We start from the raw sequence: 23,631 nt of genomic DNA, 5'->3' as shown, positions 1-23,631 counted from the left end.
GAAAGTCAGGGTTTACAGATTTTATTCACCAGTTGTGAAGACAGTGTCCGTGGCGTGGACCAGAGTTATTCTTTGGACTGGTGGTTGATGGCTATTGCTGCTGTAATTTAAGGGCCCATTCAACGATTGTGCCAGGGTAGAAATGTCCTTGGCATCAAAGGTTTTTTCATTGCTATGCTAATACAGAAAAAAAAAGGACCATAGGATGCTTGAAAACTCATCAAAATTGGTCCATACTCTATGTCACACCTGCTGAAAATGTTGATTCTTTGTATTGAATAGGCCCGTTTGTCTTCAGGAGGCTCCCTAATACCTTAAAACACCAGGTCACACTGGAATAAATTTAATGGAAATGGATGGGATCATTGCTGCCTTCATTAGGGTTGAAACGCTTTTATCTAAACAGGAAGTCAAAAAACCTGGAACACACACCAGAGGTCATAATTGATATGGGTCTCAGGACAGGGGGCAGCAAAATGGCTTAAGGGCCCCTGATGTGCACATTTAGCCGATTAGCCACTTGATGCCATAGTTTACCTCCTTTTCATTTAGTGTTACATCACTTAGCCTATCGTTGCTCTCATGCGGACACTCCCCCGGGTCCACCAGGGATAAATCCCGGTTAACTAAGAAAGAACTGTTGTACAAACGATTCGTCTAGACTTTAGACACTGTGCAGCATTGCATTGTTCAGCTCTCATAACTTGTTCACTCACTGCCCATGCCTGTTTTTCAGAGATAATATTGAAGTCCAGCAACCAAACTCCCTGCTGCCCTCGGCACACACACATTCAAAGGGGTTTTCTATTTCTATTTCATTTTTCTATTTAATTTATGTTTCCTATATTTTTATATTTCTATATTTATATTGCACAAACACACCACAGCAAATTCCATGTATTTGTAAACCTACTTGGCAATAAACCCGATTCTGAAGTGTTGTTGGAGGCAGCATTTGCACATGGACAGCAGAGTGGGGAAAGTGCAATATGTCTTGGAGTTATTATAAAGCCTAGATGTAGTATGAAAAATGAAACAGCAGAGGATAAGGATGAGAGCAGGAAAGAGCCCTTTAATAATAAAGAATATCTTTCCGTTTGACCCTTAAAACTGTGGTTGGCCTCAACCTTAGCAAATTACCTTTTAAAGCTCAGTGTTTTAGGCAGTTTGCAAAGTTTGCAGAAATATTGTAAACCCCAAAAAACATTGGGTACAGTCTGTTGATTGGCACATTAAAGTAGGGGAGCCTTTGCTTATCAAATATATTTAACTTTCAAAATTGAACTGATCTGCTTCTCCAGAGCTCTGACTCATGTATTTCCTCGAGTTCAACTTTTGTTTTCATTTAAGGATTTACCTTTGATCCTATTATCTGCCACCCCTGACTGCAGCACCATCAGACTTTTTCCTCTTGTTTTCTTGTGTACTGGCAGTCTCACACAGCACTGTCTGTCCCCGCTTACCAGTCTCGCCGCCACTCCCTGTCCCCTGCGGGTCTGGGGGGGGCTAAAAGCCTCTTCACATGAGGAGGTAATACTCCCTCTAATTGGGTATCGCTTTGGGAATGAGGCTCACTACTCCCTCTGTTGCCTCCTGTTGCCCGTTCCTTGGCCAGCCCCCACAGATAATTGTAGATGACAGATGCCGCCATCTTATGGGACACGGCAGGATTATCTTATTGTGGCAGGCAGAGCGTGGAGAGGCTGTTGGAAAATGGTTTGAAATAGAGCGGAGCAAACAAAGAAACAGGCCTGCACCAACTGTGATGCAAGCTTCTAGATGCTGTACAAATACACACAGAGCATGGTAATAAAGTACTCCATCATAACAAAGCAATAAAGCCACCGATGATTAACATACCAAAATGATGAAGCCTCAAGTGGTCATGAGTGTCTCAAATGGTTTGTCCCACAGGCTTCGACCCAGAGTATAATTCATCATCAGCTTGAATTTTTATAAGAATAAAAATAGAACAGTGTGCAACCTTGGGTTTGTGATATAGACGTCGGGTGTGAAGTTTTCAAGATGACAATATAGAATCTAACTTGCTTTGAGTATGATGGGCTTCTCTCTGCGTTCATTTAATTGGTTGATTTTTATTGGTGAGGCAATTGAATTGTTTGTAAATGCCCTTAAAATATAATTAAAACTCAAATCAATTACATAAAGCAAATCTCTCTATGCACGTTCAAAAGTCAATAAAAAGCTGAATTACGCACTGGGTGACGTCCTTAGGACAACACCTCGTCTTCTGTGGTCCCCTAATATCAGGTCTCATCCCGAAGACACACACACACACACGCACACTCACACACACACCTGTCTGCCTGACTCATCCATTTCAGTCTAATTGGCTTTAAGTACCCACAAAAGGTCAAGAGCTGACCTTTACCTTTTTATTTTCAGGTGCCACAAATCTCCACAGCTCATGACTTGCGTGTGTGAGTGTGTGTGTGTGTGTGTGTGTGTGAGAGTGAGAGATCCAGCACTTCAGCACAATGAAACTGGCAGGCTCATTATCATAGGTCTCCTCTAAAACGGATATGGTAGGGATCCATCGAACTGAAATGATGCGACCCGAGTGGGCCTCTAATGGCCGTAGAGTTTGCCAGGCTGCCCCTGTAAGTGGATTTTCTACTGCGATCTTCTGTTTGTTTATTGAAGGGCCTGTTGTTCTGGATGCACTCCATAGAGGATACAAATTGCATTATTCACGGCAGGCAGGCTGGTAATGGCGAGGATGAATGATGGGCCCTATTTCGCTCGTGACAGAGAAGGTCGAGTGAGAAGCTCCATACAATTACACACAACTCTGTGTTCGATCAGCTGATAGCTGCGAGAGAAGTGGTCACAAGCCTACAGGAATGGAATTTAGGAAAAGGAGGAGCCTCGTGGATGGATTTTAGGGTATGAAGTGTGGTGTGCAAAGGAATCTGCCATCGGCCAAATTGTATTTAGAACTCAGATCTTGGGGGACACGCTATTCCTCTAAGCCTGGACATTGATTTTTGTCGCTAAGTCAATTTGGATTTAGCAAACAACAAGCCAACATAGCAAATTGACATAAATGCATGATCCACAGTATTTCTTTTTTCTAGACGCCTTCTTGCTCTTCATTCTTCTTCATTACTCGCACAAAGTAGACTTTGCTCAAACCATTTTGCTTTGGATTCGATCCATGATTTGGAGGACCACTGCAATAGTCCAATAACCACCAGTATTTGATAAGCAGAAAATATATAGCCAGCGCCATCAACTTTTACTATGATGAATGCTTTTCTCTGACTGAACTCATTTGATAACAGAAAAATTACATAACTTTATTTTTCACGAGATTGTTCAGTAGGGAAATACTGTCAACTTTAACCCATTTGTCTTGACGGACCACAACGAGACACTCAATGGTCACTTATGTCAGAATGAATTTTGGGACAGCGTGTACATGATGAATCAGCAGTGGTGCCACAGAGTTCAACACAATCTGATAAAAAAGACAAAAAAACACCCGGATACAGCAGAAGTAAAGGACAGAATTATAGCAATAGGATAACAACTCAGAAGTGATGACACAGTGTTTCCTCATTTTGATTTTATTGGATGTGTTGGCTGCTGCTTTTTGTGAATAACTCAAGTCGGGCATTTTTTTTCGTATTTGTGTGTGTGTGAGCAGGCTGCAGTCATCATTCATTCATGTCCCTGCGATCAGCTCAGCCACTACACCCAGTCCACACACCTACCTTCCATTCATCATCACCTGCAGTATTTTTTTGTGCTATCAATGCTTTTTGTGTTTCCTCGTGTTTCGCCTGCTCTGACGTGTCTCTCTCTCTCTCTCTCTTTGTGCTCCAGGACAAAACCGGATCACCCTCTCACAGCCCACCTGCCCAGTGTTAGATCACCCACTGCCATTCATTCTCCACTCCCTGCCTCATCCGCCACGCTCCATCATCGCCACCTCCACGCCAGATTCCACCCTCCCACTCATCCCAATGCATTAAGTAACTTTACAATAACTTGTTCGAGACGCCCCTGTGCCTCCCGTGTCTGCGCCTGAGTCTTCTCAGTTTTTTACACAAAAAGCTGTATCTATAGACTATACACTCTGTAACCCAGTTTCCTGTAGATTACGTTCAATATCCAGCATAGAACAATAACATTAGTACAGTTAACATTTGACATAACTGTAAAGATATATGAACATAACATATAACATACATTTTAAATCTTTTAAAAGATTACAGTTCATCTAATCCATAGTTCTCTTATTGTTTTTATATTAGTGTGTTGTTCTCAGGCCACTTAGTGGAAAAATGCACTCAGAACAGTTTTTCTTCTTTTCTGTTACATGATGACCGACAAGACCAAAATTATGGCCCTTGTTAGCTTAGAGTCTTTTTATAATAGTAGAATAATCACATTAACATTAATGACCAAGACTGTAATGGACAGAGAAGATGAGGGTTGAGTAATGGATTGTATCGTGGGTTGTGATAATATTCACCTAGCTTTAAAAAATTTACACAAATGTAGAATTGCAATATCAGTTTATATTGACAGTCATGAATTATTCACACAGAAAATGCTTAGTTGTACAATATGAGGTAGCAAAGCCCAAACTGAACTTGACCGGTATGTGTTGGTGAACTTGCTCCCAGGTTGAATATCAACACCATAGCGTTGATTTCTTCTTTATACAACTGTTACATCAAGATGCTTCATGGAATTCCCCTTTTTAATCAAGTGTAATATTCTAATTTGTAATAAATGATATGTGAGAAATTAATTTGTATAAATTATTCCACAGTATGTTGCCAATTCCCTTAATGACTAACTTAAAAATGTGGAAAGGAAGTCAGCTACACAAGTTCAGTTCAAGGAAACTGCTTGTCCATTATTTTTTATTTTCTTCCTTCTTCATTCTGAAGATGATTCTTGTCCTATCCATACAAACTTGGATATCTATAAGTTTGAGCCAACATACCTTGACGTAACACTCAGTCTACAGTTATTAGACACAGAGACTCTGCCGATGCAGCGATGTATAACATGCAGTGTCTTTATTACTGCACTGTAACACACAAACCAATATGTTGACCTGCATGTCACCTGTGCTGCAACTACGACACATGTACCAACCACTACAACAAAAAGGTAGAAAGGTGTTATTCAGAAAGATTGATCCTAGGAGGCAGATGAGGTAGAGGGCATGACAGATTTACCTTGGGGTTTTCAGCATTCTGAATCTGGTTCAGGTTTTACTGGGGTTAATCTCCGTGGTATATGTGGTAAATTTGAAACCTGTCAACAGCCCAATTAATGACCAATCAGATGACTTGAATGCAGGGGCGGTTCTGGCTAATTGGAAGCCCTGGGCAAAGAACAATTTTGAGCCCCCCCCCCCCCCCCCCCCCCCCCCCCCCCCCCAAAAAAAAATCTATTTTGACTGTGTGTGTGTGTGTGAGAGAGAGAGAGAAAGAGAGCGAAAGTGATAAATTAGTGTGTGTGAAATGGAGACTTGTGTGTGTGTGAGTGTGTGTGAGAAAGGGAGACATGTGAGTGAGTGAGTTAGTGTTTGTGTCATACTAACCCAGGGATGGTCAACCTTTACTTTCGAAAGAGCCATTTTGCCCCCTCTTCCCCCAAATTAAATCTGCCTGGAGACAAACAAATATTTGATAACACAGGTTATAAAGTTATATATATAGTTATACAATATATATAAAAACTATAGTTTGTTGCATTTATTAAATTACAGAACGACAATAAAAAAAACTGTTTAACTGCTACTTTAACCTATTAAAAAAAAGCAAAACACCAAACTCTTTTGAAGAGGAGAACATAATACATGTGTAGGCCTACTTTGAATTAAATGAAACACAGAACTTTGCTTTTTTTGCTCATCTCCAGCTTGGTACTTTTCAGCAGATGCTGTGTGCTCGCTCTGGAAATGTCTTTCAACATGACATTTCATATTGTTTGCTAATTCCTCGCCACATATCAAGCATACAGGTGTATGACAATGTATGCAAATTAATCTGTCCACGCAGAATTAAACTCTCTGTTTACCTCATCTTCCATCCAGTCTGCATGTGAGAGCTCTGGGCTGTCCTTGCCTTTCTTTTCACAAAACTCTTGAATCTCTGCTCTCAGGTCCCATACTGTTTTAAGCACTTTGTCCAGACTGAGCCATCTGACAGCTGTGTGGGAGCCTATGTCCCCATGTTCAGTCTCATGCTCCTCCAAAAGTGCAACAAACTGTCTGTGATTCAGCTCCTGCCCTGATAAAGTTAACTAATTTAGTTACATCAGTAACATGATTCATTTTTAGCACTGACTTACACAACGACTCCTGATGTATAATACACAGGGTTCATACACATTTTTAACCCATGGATTTCCATGACTTTTCCATGACTTTCAATAACTTTAAACCAACTTTCCATGACCAAACATTTTGTGAGATCTCAGTGTATACATGCAAAAGAGACTAAATTTAGTATTTGAGCTAACAATGAGAATTTCAAAGCATACAGTAAACCTTGAATTACACAAATGAGTGAGACAATAGTTTGATTGACGTCTGTTGTAACCCATGGCATGTACTTTTCCATTTGTAGCCAAGCATGGTTAAATCTACACTTCCCTGGCGTAGTGCATTATCTCACCTGCTTCCCCACCGAACATTTCAATTAGTATGAGATAGTATACCTACTTATATTTTGAGCGTATTTCTTTTAAAAGCATTTGAATTAATTAAAACTCAGCGTAAATGAACGACATGAAAATATGAATATAACAAATCTCCATGACTTCTCCAAAACTTTTGGGATTTTTTTCAAGCACTTTTCCAGGACTGGAAAATAAACATTTAACAATTCCATGACTTTTCCAGGTTTTTCATGACCGATGTCCTCGATCCTTCTCGTTACGTTTCGTCCGTCTCTCCGTGCTTTGTCTCGTAGTGGCGGTTCAAATTGCAATCCTTAAAAACAGCGATCTTTTCTCCACAAACTAAGCACACGGCTTTCCCATTGACTTCAGTAAATAAATACTTAGCAGTCCATGTCTCGTTAAAAACTCTATCTTTCTTCTCTTAACGTGGGCTGACCTTTTTGGGGACTTTAACAGCTTTCACATCTCTTCTTAACTCCGTTCACCAACACATCATCCGCTCGCGGCATTCAGGATGTACGTCAGGTAAATGTTAAAAAAAAAGGCACCTTCAAAATAAAAGAAATGTTGTTGTATTCTCTGCATGATGTTCACTTATTTACATGTGATTCCTAATATTCCGTTGACCTCACGCGGGCCGGTCACAGACAGCCAAAGGGCCGGAAGTGGCCCGGCGGCCGTACAATGCCCAGGTCTGCTGTACAGTGTTGTGCGGGCAAGTGTGTGCGTGTGTGTCCCCAGACATCACACACACACAGGCCCCGGGGCTCCGCCCTCTCACATTCGCTCAGAGACACAGAGTGAGATCAGAGCTCGTTCCTGTTAAGCAGCCGGTCAGTGACAAACAAGACACAGTGTTCAAAAACCAAGTTGAAAAGAAAGTACGATGAAGCCTGTCTTGCTATTGGGTTCATATTGAATGAAGGAGGACATGAGGAGTGATTTATTTGAAAAATAAAGAAAAAAATCATAAATACGACGAGGCCCCCTGGTGGCCGAGGCCCTGGGCAACTGTCCGACTTGCCCAATGGGACGCGCCGCGCCTGCTTGAATGATGACTCTGACTCTCATGTCATAGAATCGACAGGACTGAGAGAAAAGGCTCAAACAGCTTTATAGAAAGACGAGTGGACTTTTTGCATTTCCAGACTTTCAACCTACAAGGGGAGAATTTATCACACTGAATAAATACATCACAACTGTCAGAGCTGCATTCGAAATGAACAAAGATCCTTTGATTCCCGACAGGATTCCTGACAGTGTTGATGCTACTACTTTCTTCCTCTATCAGAGCAGCGCAGAAGAACAAGAGGAGACTCCATGACTGTAATTGAAAACACAGAAAGGCTCCTGCGGGGAGGGATGTCTCGACAATGTTGTCTGAACTGTTTTTTTCTGAGCTTGTGCTGTTGACAGATTGAGCATTCTCTGTTCTTCTTAGCATAGGATGTAAATCCTGGGGCTCACTAGTCCTTAGGAACTATCTGACACATCCTCCTTTTACTGATGCTGTATGAGGGGGATACGTTAGAATCAAGGTTGCTGGCACATTTAGAGGGAAAGAGGTTTACTTGGATTGGAGCTCCAGTTTTCTGTAGGTCTTAAGGCCTCTGGGTCGGCAGAAGCATTGCCCCTGAACAACACGGCCATCGGACTCGGTGTAGGCATCATATTTAACCACAGTTACAGATGTGGAAGGTTTACACGTCTCAAGCATTTCATTAAACAGTTTAAGATGTTGAATGCGAGTTTTTGATAAAATTGTGATTAATCCTCAGTTTGCCAATAGCATGTTGACAGGTTCTCATTATCAGTGCATATAGCTTAGCTTAGAAAATTAACCCCAACCCTCCCTACCAGGCCTATCTCTAAACGGTATTTTCAATATCAGAATCATAGGAGACAACTACCAGGTCTTTTCTGTTTCATACTAATAACTTTCCCGAACTTACACCCAAATCAGTATAAGCGCATCTGTATAGGAAGACCATTAGTTCAAGTACCATTTGAAATTCAGACAAAATGAATCTGTGAATATAAACAACTGCTAACATCAGACAGTCTTTACCTGCAGTTCCCCAAGCGCTAACACCATCACCCAAAATCAAGTTAGAAATCATGAATCAGAATGTGAAAGCCCCACCCACATAGCACAACTGTTTTGGCCCAGATTTGATCCAGAATAAATGATAGGACTTGGGCTCCTGTTTTCTCAGATCTGGGCCACAAGGAAGCCAGAAGTGCTGCATCATTGCCTGAAATGGCCCGCATCCGTATGCTATCTTGGCTGCAGGCTGCTGCACCTCCCCCCCCTTGTGGAGGTTAGATGAAGCAGGCGAGGGACCATTATGGTTTTACAGATACGCATTGATTTATGGTGTTCATAATCTGCCGTGGCGGAGGAAGGAGTGGGGGCATGTGGCTAATTCCAGCTTTCTGAGACTTACACTTTAATGAAGTCATTTATCTCTGATCTAAGGCTCTCTCACCACACCATCCATCCATCTTCCGACACGTACACTCCTACACCCTCTGATTAGCAGCATGAGTCAGGACAACTGCAATATTAACAGCAAGCTTGACCCCATGTTTTCTGACATCTGCCATTACGGTTCACCTCATCCGAGTCATGTTGTAATTTGTTTTGTGACGCACACTTTCACTGAATTGCTCATACACTAAGGCCCCTGCAAAATGATTTCCGCAGGATATATGTCTTTTAATAGCAATAGATATCACAAGTTTAATACTACACAATTTATTCATTATCATTAGCTGTTAATTCATCCCATAATTCTGTTTCGCACATAGGGAGGTCTCAACATCAAGTCAAATTTTTTTGTTTACACTGGGCTGGATAGAGCACAAACGGGGCACAGCCGTTCATTTATCTGGGTTACCACATCTTTACATTTTCTTCATTACACACGTTCTGCACTATCTGGTGCCCCAGGTATCCCAGTCCGAGGAGCTTTTGTGCGATAAAGAAAAGGACAAAGTTTGTAAATCGCACACACGTATCTTATAAACCTCTGGTACCCACTGTACCCTGCATAATAATGAATAATGCATGCTATTCTGAGCTCCCCATCTTGTTCGCATATGACCTATAGCCAAAATGATTATGCAGATTTAGGGAAATAAATAAATAATCGAGTGTTATAAATGGTCACCCGGGGCATGGAAGACTACCATGCATTTATCAGTCTGTGGGGGACAGAATGAAGGCAGTGTTTCCTCTTGTTATTTCGATTTTTTTCTTTAGAAGAAGTGATTGGCCTGTATTAACACACTAATGTGGTGGCTGTTGTTTGCGCAGCCATTTAAAATGTAATTATTTTCGGCCTGGCAGACCAGTGATGGCAGCTGAGGCCTGCAGCTCATGGATTAGAGTTGCCTCAATAAAGCCTCAGATGCAGTCCTGCATTGCCAGTCTGTGGCTGAGAGCAGAAAACACACACACTCGGATGCACACACTTTCTGAGCATATACATCATCTTCTTGTTCGATTGCAGATACGGTTGTTTGTTTGTTTTTATTCTAAATTACATAATTGCATATTTGGTAGTTTCAAATTGCCTAATGAAAGTGCAACAGGCTTGTTGCATGACAAAAAATAAGACAATTACTGGACAGTGCAATTATCTGAAGTTTATACCTTCAAGCTTCATTGATCAATAGTGTCCACATTAAGTGTTGCTCAAATGACTACATGTAATTTGAAAGGTGTGGCTCACACTGACAAATCACTGCCAACTCCTTAATTTCCCTCAGCTCCACTCAATGATTTTGTCTGCCTATCAAACTTGTTTCCAACTGCAGACAATTAAGATGAATTTAGCATCGATCATCTGGCATAAACATGACGTCAACTGTTGTGCTGAATGTTTCATTAGACGACTGCACAGCACGATAATGTGTCAAATAATTGCATGTCATGCTTCACCAATACATTATTTAACAATTCAATCAAAGAGCTGCAGTGCTGAAGAGGACTCTCAGGTTCACAAAACTCTAGAAGACCTCAGCTGAGTATTATGCAGCATTTTATCATTACAGTTTTGCTGTCAAAACTGTTTTGATCATCATATATATATATACTATAATATAAACCCTTAGAGAAGGAACCACATGAATTTCACAGGTGGAAAAACAGATGTATGCATTCATGTGTTTACATGTTTTGGAACATTTTGGAGGTAAAAGGTGTGAAGTACCTGTAATACCCATGTGGAAGCCATGTAATTACATGTGCTTTCCTGATTCACATGTGCTCTATATGTTGCCCCATGTGGTTACATGTTGACACTGACAGTGCAATTCCTTTGTTTATTTTTGTAAAGCATATAATATATGATGATGGACATATTTGCAGCCATAAACATTAACACACAACAAACAACACAACAAAGTGCATTTCCAGTCATTTTCCAGTGAGCAGTTATATTTAGTCATATGTCCGAAGTGTTACTATCTTTTCAGTTTTTCAAAGAATCCTTAAAGAAAAAGCTCAATTCTATTTTGACTGACAGTAATTGAACTGATGTGGCACTCAGGATGCTTCAGGATGTAGTGCTAGAAACTGTACTAACCACAATAGGCTCCATATTGTGTTTTACTTTAAGTTGAGTTGTGGGTGCCTGTCTGTGTCTGTCAGCCTTTAATGGTCTCGCAGTGGTGATTGCGTGTGTCATGGTGACAGGATTTAATTGGTTGGTATGAATTATTGCGCAGGTGGTTTCTGGATGACATTTTGTGGGATATAAAAGGGCTTCCAGCAGCTTCAGCAAGATCACACCTTTAAATCTGCCGGCAGGCAGCTTTGTGTTACTATTTGTATTCAGTTTCATATTGAATCATGCAGAGAATAGTTGATTTGTTTTGGCTGGCAGGATGTTTTCTGTTATTTTATGCTTTTGTGTTTGGTGTTGTTTATTTTATATACGTTTTCGTCTGAATATGTAATTATAGGTTTGGTTGAGTTTCAGTACCACTTGTTATTTAGCTGCTGCTTTAGGCTGTTTCCTCAAAGGCTTGACAGATGAGAGAGTCATTTTGATATTGTCCTAACTTTTCTTTTAGGTGAAAACCCTAAGTTCCTTCAGTTGAAATGGCTTTGCACTAAAATGAAGGTGGGTGAGCTCCAACATTCAAATAGATTGTTCAAAACAGCTGCAGCAGCTTTGGAGATTAAACAAAAATACCTGCATTGCTTTGTCCCTTTCTGTGTTTTAGCATCTTGGCCTGGTGACAAAGTTGTTGGACTGGCGTGTTAGTTTTTGTCCAAATAAATCATCCAGGTTATAGTTGTTCCAAACTCTGCTAATATTTTCTCTCCGATCATTTGCTCTATTGAGGATTTGACACATGTTCCTTTCCTCTGGATATAGGGATGACTACATCACACATGGACCGTGCAGTTAGAAGGATTTTCTGTTCTGCTACAAGTGATGCCAAATAATGTCGGTTCATCTGTCAACTCACCACTATTAGGCATAGCACTTACTCCGGATATAATCTTTAGTGGACCACCAACAACCTCGGGTAATATCATTCCTTCTCCTGCATAAAACGACGGACCACTGGCCTCTTTCAGCAAGCAACTCAGCATGGAGCCTCTTACTGTCTAGTAATAGCCCAACAAGGGGTCTGCTATTAATGTTTGAAAATACGACAGAACATGTTTTCAGCTCTCATTTGCAACCCGTGTACAGATGCCTGGCTCGCTGTGAGGGAAATTAAACCGCATCATATGTGGGAGACTTCTTAGTCCTTTATGGATGAACGAATATCAAATTCTATCAGGGAGATAAGAAGCTGCTGGTTGTCTACGTTTCCAGATGAGCTTGAGGGAGGAAATGTATACTCCGAAGCAACAGAAAGTAATATCCTGTCCGAAGGTGCACCGAGGCAAAAGATGACGTTCAAACCACTTTTTTTGCTCTCGCCAACTGATATCAGTGCTCTCTTTATTACCACCCCCTCAGAGTCACTATGAATCCTCTTTCATTTGCTTTCAGATCATTATATGAGTAAAGCCTCATGCTATTTACAATGGCAAACTGAATCTACTTTTGTGAATGAAGTGCAGAGCGTAGAAAGAGAGAGAAATGCCACAGATAGATGGATGGAGAGCAGACTAATAGTGAACTGCTTGATGGTGACAATAGCTCAGAGAGTTTCAATTTGTTAACATTTCCAATTGGCTTTTTGCAGAGCTACAGACTTCACACCTGGTAAAACCCTTACAACTCTCTCTCTTACAAATCACTCTCACACTGAGACTTTGCTGGAGTCTCAGTGTGTATTGATTTGCCGTCGTTCATTGTGGAAATGCAATGTGTAAATTGGCAGCTTTTCACCTCTATGAGGCATTAGCTCGGTGCTCAGAAGGAATGTTGTGCTGCCAGATTGTAACTCAACAGACGACACTCACACACACACAACCAGGGCGTCCTCCTGCTGCCGTCAACTGAAGAAATGTTATCCTAGCATCAATCAGGGATTATGAATGGGCTATTAAGAATGTTTGAACAATTCTCTCATTACAATGAATATGCTTGTAACGAACATATTTAATTAAGGAGAGAATGTACAACCCAGCTGTTGCCACACACTCATGGAGTTGCGCTGTGATTTAGCATCACTTTGAGTAATAATTTAGCAAGACGCCTCACAGTAAGAAGGTTCCAATCCTGTGTGGAGTTTGCATGTTCTCCCCATGTTCGTGTGGGTTCTGGCCTGCTTTCTCCCACAGAACCAGACTGGGGATTGGTTTAATTGGAAACTCTCCAAAGGTGTGAATGGTCCTTTGTCTCTATATGTTGCCCATGTGATAATTAGGCGACCTGTCCAGGGTGTCGGGTGGGATTGGCTCCAGCTCCTCCTGCCACCCTGAAAGGATAATCAGTATGGGTGGATGGATAGATGGATGGGAGAATTCAGCCTGGACTGGAGTAAGAGTAAGAACCAAGAAACTGATACCCAGAGAAGTTTGCAGGCAGGTTGTCAGGAATGAGTTCTGGTGCTGATGTACATTTCTTTGCTTCAGAATCCAGAATCCAAGCCTCTTAAGGCTAGCCATCCAATTGAGCAGGGCAGAGCATTGCAGGCCTCAGCCTGGTGGATATTGTCAGGGATGGCTCAATGATCATGAACTCAAACAATGGAGAGGTGTTGGCAAACAAGGCAGGAAAAAACAGGGACTATAATTAATCTGAATCCAAAGTCGTAAAAAATAAAACCTAGAGACGTCTTTACATAATAACACAGAGCAGAGAAAAAGGAATATAAATAATTATTGCATGTTAATGTGTAATATGTGTTAATATGTCATAAAACATGTAAATTGCTAAAAGGTATGTTTAAATTACAAGTGACCATAGTCCATCGCCTCTCCTAATTACTAATTAGAGCTGATTGCAAAAATAAGTTACTGGTGTACGATTGATGTCAGCACCTTGGCAACTCGTGTACAGTAACAGTATGAGTTGTTATTCAGGCTTGCTGTTCACTTGTATTTCCCCAGTCAGAAACTAATTTTTCAGATTATTCCGACAGCAGGTGAGTGCACAGTCAGACACGGACAAGGACCAAAATGGTGACACACAACCCACGAGAGGAGCGAGGCAGGGGGAGGGACACACAGTGGCAAATAGGGCTGCAGGTCCACTTATCCCAACAGTCACACTTCTATAAAGTTCAGCGTCACTCAAGAGAGGGATTAAAAAAGTCATCCGCAGCAACTGAGTTTTATTCTTTAATACTATTGGTGCTGTCGCTCCTGACTCTGTCCTGGCAGGTCAAAAGATGGACATTGTGCCAGCCCTGTCAGCTGCAACGATAGCTCTATAAAAATGAGTGAAATTAAAGTTGGAGTGAAATGAAAAAAAATATATAATTTAAGAGTCAAATGAAAGAAACAAGCGAACACTGCGATGCACAACAGAGCGTTGTGTAGTTTCCTCTTCGAAGGAAGAGCAGTCTATACTGACCATCACACAGAGTTGGCATCTGGTAGCAACAACAATTAATGTTTGAGGGAAGTGCCGCTCTCCACCAGCCTCTCCTGTAAACAGCTGGCAGGTGGAGATCTCAGCAGATGTGAGACAAGAATATATTAGCGTACTTCATAACAGAAAGATTTTATCTGTTGACGAGATAAAAAAAAAAAGGGAGACACCCATCACAATCTCACTGTGTGATCCAGCTTCACGATGCTTGACAATTTTGGTTGTTTAGTTCATATGTGCCCTCAGAACAGGAAATGCAGAGCCCCTTTATCTAGAGTTTTAGCCGCAGACAGCTTTGGTTGTTTTCATACTTTGGACAATCTCCAGTGTGTCTAACTTTTTAGCCCACAACAAAAAGCTGCTATGAATGAATCAAAGTACGGGTTTGAGGCAGAAAGTGAGCTGATGCTGGGACAAGGTTTGTCTCCTTAGCTTTAAGACTCCAAGCAGCTAACTTAGCTCTGTGCAAATTTTAAACTAGATCTATCAACACATTTAAACCACTGAATGTTTAAACAGCAAAAAGCTTTTGGGCTGAAACTTTGTCTTAGAGAGAACAATTTGACTCAGAGACTTGTTAATTTAAGTGAGGTTACCAGGACTGATACTATAGAAAGGCTTCTTGCACCACAATGTCTTATTCACTTATACTGGTAGGCGACGCTCAAAATTCATCAGAAGAACATTGCAACTGTTTTGGTTGTGCGCACCACTGATGAGAAACACTGTGTGAAGCACCGGTTTGAGCCTGTGTGACATCAGTCTGTGTGCCGCTACATTAAAACTGAAGTAACACACACTCAATGTTACGCAAACACACACACACCAGTCAAATATATTATGAGGAAAGTGCAGTTGCTCTCCATCGTGGCCACCTGCTTAATTTCCAGTCTGTCCATCATCTAGAAAGAGCCAATCAAGCAGGTTGACTATGACGGGGTGACACCCTGGAGGGTGCAGCAGCAGATGGAGAGGAGCCCTAAATAAATTGCACTGAAATGTATTGACACTTATCTGAAGCAACATACTGCAGACTCAGCTGCGTGTTTCACACTGGTCTATCTGGGCTAATGGGTAAGTGTGGATGTAAGAAAGTCATATACGGACAAATACACACATCAGTCAAACGTGCTGGTGATGCCATTAGAAAACCAGATCATGTACTTTCAGTTTGGCAGATGCGGTCTACCCGGCCGATGAAGGATGCAGCCGAAGTTGGCTGGTTTGACTGCAGCCCCTGAAATGAGGAACAGCTTTTTGTGCATCAAGTACGCTTCCTGTCAGTTGCCATCGTCAATCATTTAGTCCATCCATTCCTTTGTGATTCCATACAACAGTTTGTTCCAAACCAACTACTCTTAGAACAAGGTCCATGGTCCACTTCCATGAAATTAGCTGGGTACTCATCATCCTGACAGGATCAACATATGGAAGGAGAAGGGCCGCCTGACTCCCACTGCCACTGGGCATATTAGTAATCCATAGGGTTGTCCTCTCAAAGCTTGCATTTGAAGTGGCTGCTAACATTTCAAGATGAAAGTCAAGCACCTACAAAGAAATGCCAAATGGACACACAAATAATAACAAAGACAAAAATAATCCATCAAACATAGAGGAAAAAGGACCCCAAAGATACATAAAATGGTGCAAGACTTGTAAATAACATCAGAGCAAGAGGATATTTACAAGGCGTCAAACTGATGTCAAACTGACAAAGTGGCCTGAAGCAGCTCCAAATAGATGGCAAACAAACAGACACAAACAACAGAGAGAAATAAATAAATGCAAAACAGACTTGAAGAGACTGAACAGATACAAATAGATGTCAAGCGAAGAGAAACCAAACAGAGAATGGTGACAGAGATACATCAAATGACCTTGAAGAGAAACAAAACAAACACAAAGAGCTGAAAACGTCTACAAAGGGACATATTGTAACTACAGAGTACAGGTGGGCCCAGGGGGACTAAAATTCACGATAGATTATGCTTTTAACATTATACACATGTGACCACATACATTTTATAAAAGATATATATTCATTTTCTGCTCCGAAGTTAGATATCGATTTGTTATCGTAAAATTATGTTATTGCCTCGCTAGGTGCAGCAAAAATAACCTTGAATATTATTTGCTGGCAGAAAACATTTTGCCAGCTTGTTCTGTTTAATTTTTTTTTTAAAAAGGCTTAATTATCAGCTGCAATAATATAGAGCCTTAATGTTGGTTTAAACCACGGGAATACGGGCCTTGTATCTATTAGGACAGACCTGGGCATTGTACGGCCCCCGGGCCGCATCTGGCCCTTTGGCTGTCTGTGACCGACCGGCCCGCGTGAGGTCAACGGAATATTAGGAATCACACGTAAATAAGTGAACATCATGCAGAGAATACAACAACATTTCTTTTATTTTGAAGGTGCCTTTTTTTTTTAACATTTACCTGACGTACATCCTGAATGCCGCGAGCGGATGATGTGTTGGCGAACGGAGTTAAGAAGAGATGTGAGTGTGAAGCCTGAAACATGCTTCTGCGTTTTCACGGGCCCGTAAGCGCAAGAGCCCTTCCGGGTCCCTTACGTGCTTATGTATCCCTTCTTACGTGCTGACGGGCGTCGCCCCACTTTTCTAAAATTTACGGCAAAGCTCCGCAAGCTCACTCAGCCCGCAAGGCTGTGATTGGTCTGCTCTACATCCCTTCTGGAGCTGCATTTCCGGTTTCATGCCCCATAGGTGAGATAATGCACTACGCCAGGGAAGTGTAGATTTAACCATGCTTGGCTACAAATGGAAAACATGCCATGTGTTACAACAGACGTCAATCAAACTATTGTCTCATTCATTTGTGTAATTCAAGGTTTACTGTATGCTTTGAAATTCTCATTGTTAGCTTAAATGCTAAATTTAGTCTCTTTTGCATGTATACACTGAGATCTCACAAAATGTTTGGTAATGGAAAGTTGGTTTAAAGTTATTGAAAGTCATGGAAAAGTCATGGAAATCCATGGGTTAAAAATGTGTATGAACCCTGTGTATTATACATCAGGAGGTGTTGTGTAAGTCAGTGCTAAAAATGAATCATGTTACTGATGTTGTAACTAAATTAGTTAACTTTATCAGGGCAGGAGCTGAATCACAGACAGTTTGTTGCACTCTTGGAGGAGCATGAGACTGAACATGGGGACATAGGCTCCCACACAGCTGTCAGATGGCTCAGTCTGGACAAAGTGCTTAAAACAGTATGGGACCTGAGAGCAGAGATTCAAGAGTTTTGTGAAAAGAAAGGCAAGGACAGCCCAGAGCTCTCACATGCAGACTGGATGGAAGATCTTGCAATTGCTGTTGATGTCACTGCATTAATGAATGAGCTAAATAGCAAGCTGCAAGGCAAGGGCCTATTTGCACATCAAATGTACAGCCTGGTGAGACTTTCATGAGAAAGTTGCAGTTTCTTTCAAGCCAGTTGGAGGGTAACATTCTCAACCACATGCCAACACTGAAAGAAGCCCCACCATCAGTGGATCACCTCCGCAGGTACACTGCTGGCAGAGCACTTTAAGTCAGTATCACTGCTAATGTTTTATTCTTCTCTCAAAGAGGAGAACTTTTCATACGTGAGGAGGCATGCTCAGAAGATGTTGGTTCTCTTTGGATCTACTGACATATGTGAACAAACATTTTCTGTGATGAAGTTAAACAAATCCAGATACAGATCCTCTCTCACTGATGATCACCTGTCAGCTGTCCTTCGCATATCCACCTCAGATATTCAACCTGACTTCAGTGCACTTGTTCATGCCCAAAACAGACTAGATTTCTCTCACTTAACAAGAAAAAAAAACGGAAATGGGGTGATTAGACTATATGCAAATAGTAATAGCACTTTGTATACAGTTAATTTAAAGCTGATCTTTGGAATACTGCAAAAAAATTGCATACTTTGTTCACAACTGTTCTTTTAAATGTTGATTAAAGTGTGATATATTGTTGGCGTTATTACTTTGCCTGCCTCACTTTTTCATCGCCTAACCATAACATTTACTCTTACCTGTAGAAGCTTATCAAATTAATATGAGTAGAATTAAGTTCAGCTTATTGGTCCGGCCCTCCACAACTGTCCATGTTTCTCATGTGGCCCTTCGGGAAAATTAATTGCCCACCCCTGAATTAGGATGTAGTTCTGCTCGACGGTGCCCATTAATGCTAATGAGGGATAACAGTGAGATCTAAAACTGGTTTAATCTTTTTCTGCGCTGCCTGAGCTGTGCCCAACATGGGTCTATAAATCCAGTTGTTCTGTCAACTCTCCAGCTGACTCACCGCTGTCTTCCTCATCAAACACCATAAACAAGGGAAGCCGCGGATTAGTCCCAGTTAAATACACTAAGCTCATTTGATAATCGCAGCTTCTCCCCAATCGCAGCTAATTAACAATGAATGTGAAATTAATCTACATGAATGGCTGCGAGTCCCCATCAGTATTATCAGCGTTACATGAATGGATTTTGTTCCTGAATTTCATGGCCTTTGTGGCATTAAGCTGTTTTGATCTAATTCCAGCTCGCTGATATGCAGGTGGTTGAATATCACCACAGGGTGCCATTGAGACCATTGGAGGATTTTACTGTAGATTCTTTATAAAGTCAGATTACCACAGGACTGTTCCACACATGATCTAACTGCTGTTCTCTCTTTACATTAACCACGGGGACAGTTTAGCGGAGTAATTTCCAACAGTATGTCTATAACTTCAGGTTCATTATAGAGAGCAGAAATGAACCTTGACAAAGGAAACCATGGTGTGCAAACATTGTTAACCCTTTTCAACAGTTTGGTGGAGAATGTCTCAAGCAGCTATATTGCTGATACATTTGACTCAACCAACTTTAAGTCGACTGTTTATTTCACTCAAAATATCTTTTATCACGTAACGACCCAAGGGGACTTGGCTGCTGTAGATGTTACTGCTACTGGCCTAAAAGTAAGATTTTAATATTTGTTTATACCATGAAACATCTTATCACTTTGAGCTGGTGCTTATCGTTGCTTTATCTGGTTAAGAAGGAAATATAAAGATACCTGTTAATGAATGAATCCCTGTCACTAGAGAGAAAGAGATCCTACTAAACTAATAATCTTGCATGTGTGAGCTGGTACTATTCTAACACTTTCACATCAAATGTTTACTACACCTTGGCTCACTTTATTGTATTTATTTCTCTTTTTTAGTTATGTTGTTAGTGGAGTCCCACATGTGTATGTTTGTATGTATGAAAGCCTGAATGAACAAACTGATAAGCATTTTTAACCCATGTTATCACAAAGTGTGTGAAGCCGAAATTTCCAAACCTTGCAGTTCAATATCCACTTGCAGTGACATTATTGAACGTGTAGTTCTTTGTTCATTAACTTGAGAAAGGGTTTCTATTTACATTTAACACAAAAACTTTTCCTCTGGTTTTTATGTGGTGGTAAACAAGCCATTAGCACAGCAATCAGGATTCGTGGCCTGTTACTGCCACTCGTTAATCGTTAGTCTTGACTCTCCTCTTTGGTTATTGGGATCTCATTGGAGATTTGGATCTCATTGGAGATTTCAGTCCCTTTGGAGACTTTGCTCTCATCTTTGGAGATTGGATCTTATTGGAGTTTTGAATCGCATTGGAGATTTGGATCTCCTTGGAGACCTGGATCTCATTGGAGATTTGGATCTCATTGGAGAGCTGGATCTCCTTGGAGATTTGGATCTCTTGGAGACTTTGCTCTCATCTTTGGAGATTTGAATCATATTGGAGACTTTGCTCTAATCTTTGGAGATTTGGATCTCATTGGAGATTTGGATATACTTGGAGACCTTGTTCTAGACTTTAGAGTCTTGACTCTCCTCTTTGGATATTTGGATCTCATTGGAGATTTGGATCTCCTTGGAGACTTTGCCCTCGTCTTTAGAGTCTTGAGCCTCCTCTTTGGAGATTTGGATATCATTGGAGATTTGGATCTCCTTGGAGATCTGGATGTCCTTGGAGATTTGCTCTCATCTTTGGAGTCTTGACTCTCCTCTTTGGTGATTGGGATATCATTGGATATTTGGATCTGCTTGGAGATCTGGATCTCTTTCGAAATTTGTATCTCCTTGGAGATATGGATCTCATTGGAGATCTGGAACTCCTTGGAGATTTGGATCTCCTTGGAGATTTGGATCTCTTTGGAGATTTTACCTCTCATATTTGGAGATTTGGATGTTATTGTAGATATGAATCTCCTTGGAGACTTTGCTCACGTCTTTGGTGTATTTTTGTTCACCTTGAAAGAGCCCGAGGTGCCTGTGATCTGAACCAAAGCTTTTTTGGCCACTAGGCGTCTGATGGTGTTGAGGACCCTGGCGTTGCTCCTCGCAACATCGTATCCTCCAGCCTGCAGAACCTTCTTCAAGTCTGCCAGGGAAATGCCGTGGGGCTCTGTGGAAGCGGAAACAGCCTTCAGTATCAGGTTGGACACTGTTAAGCCCGATTTCTTCCTCTGAGGCTTTGCTCTCCGCTTTGTAGACTTGGCTCTCATCATTAGAGACTTTGCTCTCATCTTTGGAGACTTTGTTGGAGATCTGGATCTCCTTGGAGATTTGGACCGAGACATTAAATGCCGAAGTATCACTGAAGAAGGCATTGTAAAAGCAATATGGCCAATGTGTTTTCACCAGCTACCTGATTCTGTAAAGTGCATGCATAAACTGTTAGACATTAGATATTCTCTCAATGAAAATTCCTGCAGAATACGTACATTTCCACCACTTTCTAACTAAAGTTTGGTACGAATTTGAGCATGTTAAAGCCCTCAAAAAGCCAATTAATATTCCTGAATAATAATAATAATAATAATAATCCTTACAATTTCAGTAGGGCCTCACCCTGTCAGAGCTCGGGCCCTAATACGTACAAGCTTATAATAATATGCCCTTGAATCTTGATGTATTCCCGTACTACCAAACAAGCTCATCATTAATCACTGAAGATCTTTTATTAATCCATTTGTGTACACATTTAAGATGTGTGTCCAGTCAAGGAAAATAGTGTGAAATGTGTGAAATTCTAATTCTTATTTCTTCAGTGGTTTCTTTTCTACATATGAGATGGAATTGCAGTTGTATAAGTGGCAGGAATAGCACTTTAACTGATCACTGCCTGAGTCACAAAGACACACAAATAAATCTTAGTGAAGCAGGAGCTAATAACACTGAGGTGAGAGGAGAGGCAGGGAAAAAAAGTGTGATCCAAATTCCCGCAGAAGCCCTCTGCGTAACAGAAACCACTTAATTTCAATTGGAGCTGAGAATGATAAACAATCTGAATAATGTTCCTGAAGTGGTCTAATCTCTTTAGGACAGAACTGAGGGCTGGAGGGTGGAGGGCAGAACGGGTGAAGAGGACAGTTAATTTCATCAAAATGGTGACTCAAGGAGTAGAGGAGTCTGGAGATTCAGCCCACTGGGAAAGAACTCTCCCTCCTCCTTTATCCTGTTACATATTACTCCGTGTCCCACTGCTCAGCCTAATGCCTAAACTCAATTATTCCTCCCACAGTTGCAACAGCCCCTTCAGCTGGGGAGAGCGATCCCACTTGCTTTGGGTGTATGTGTACCAGAAGTATTGCTATTAGCCTCTTACCGATAGAAGAAGTTGGAGTTTGTTTGTTTGTCTGTGCATGAAAAATGAATGAGACTCTGAATATCAAAGGTGTTCTTCTGAACTGATCTAATAAGTGGTCTGGATATGGAATAGTCAATTATTCACATATGTTTCAAAAGAGTTCCATGTATTGTGGGGTATAGTATAGGATGGATGTAGTGACTGACAGGATCCTGAAGATAAAGCTTTTGTTTTTCCAGGTGTGAGCATCGTCAAGTCTCACCTAAGGGAGTTAAAGATACCACTGCACATAATTAGTTGAGGTTGTTTGGGCTACTGACTGGGATGCCGACAGGTTACCTACTGGGATCCTGGGGCAGACCAAAATGTGCTGGAGAGATTACGTGTCAAAATTTGACTGTGACGGTTTGACTGTACTGTGACTGTTGGGTAGTGAGGCCAACAGGAACTGTGTGGTAGGTCAGGTGGTGGACAGGGGTATAAACGTCTATATTTTCCACAGCATTCAAGAGTGATTGTGACTTGAAGTCTATTTATGATATTACATACAGCTACTTCAACCTCATTTTAGCTTTTAATATAATTTATGTTGGTTGATTCATTCCAAACTTATTTCTGTATTTTCTTTCAACGTTCAGAGAGCCTAGATTGACCATAAATACCTTGCTCACCAATTTATCATTCAGTTTAAAGTTTGAAAATAAACAAGTTGATATAAATAAATAAATATGTGATTTATGTATGAATAAATAAATACTTTTAAGAATAACAAAATATAAAAAACAACCCATCAAAGAGAAAAATATTGTAAATGGTCATAAAAGTTAGATTTTTCACCTTACTGACATTCCAGAGCCATTGGACAGCTCCACACCAGAGACAAGGAAATGGTGGAAATGGACCTAACCAAGACATGAACCAAGGCTACAGACTGCTAGACAACGAGGACTCATCCAGTGTGAGCAGGTTTTATTTTCTCAGGAGTGACTGATCGATCATTTACCTCTTTGACTGTGTGTGGGCACTTCCTGTGGTTGCTGTAACTTAAGCATCAATCATATTTAGGTAGTGAACAAATTAATAATTTGTGGTTTTTTTCTACCAATTAATTTAAATGAGAGAACACCCAAATGTTGCTAATAAGCCCAAAAAATGCAAATTAAATATGAGTTTGGTGGATCAGAGTAGATCTAAGGTGGTAGCTGTGATGAATGTTAACTAACTCATGATTGGTCGACTCTATTTTATTTTTTCTGATGGCTCTTCTCAAGGTTGTCTCCAACTTTTGTGATGGTGGCTGCATGG

General features: G+C 41.0%; 1 protein-coding gene across 1 annotated transcript; it reads right to left on the bottom strand.

Moving 5' to 3' along the window:
* Positions 1-20,303: 20,303 nt before the first annotated feature.
* LOC128449878 (protamine-like protein) lies at positions 20,304-21,262 on the bottom strand. The gene is made up of 2 exons (XM_053433219.1): positions 20,987-21,262; positions 20,304-20,426 (listed from the first exon to the last, which is right to left on the bottom strand). The coding sequence occupies exons 1-2, from the start codon at positions 21,260-21,262 to the stop codon at positions 20,304-20,306; spliced, it is 399 nt and encodes a 132-aa protein (XP_053289194.1).
* Between the last annotated feature and the right edge of the window lie 2,369 nt (positions 21,263-23,631).

The sequence above is a fragment of the Pleuronectes platessa genome, chromosome 10, assembly GCF_947347685.1.
Source record: "Pleuronectes platessa chromosome 10, fPlePla1.1, whole genome shotgun sequence".
Lineage (NCBI taxonomy): Eukaryota > Metazoa > Chordata > Actinopteri > Pleuronectiformes > Pleuronectidae > Pleuronectes > Pleuronectes platessa.
The sequence above is the reverse complement of the archived record's forward strand: the minus strand, read 5'-3'. Positions and strand labels throughout refer to the sequence as shown.

Coding starts and splice junctions, on each gene's coding strand:
- LOC128449878 (XM_053433219.1), bottom strand. CDS start 21,262: ATGAGAGCAAAGTCTCTAATGATGAGAGCCAAGTCTACAAAGCGGAGA. Junction 20,427..20,986: donor GCACCTCGGGCTCTTTCAAG/GTGAACAAAAAT, acceptor TCCAAGAGATCC/AAATCTCCAAGGAGATCCAG.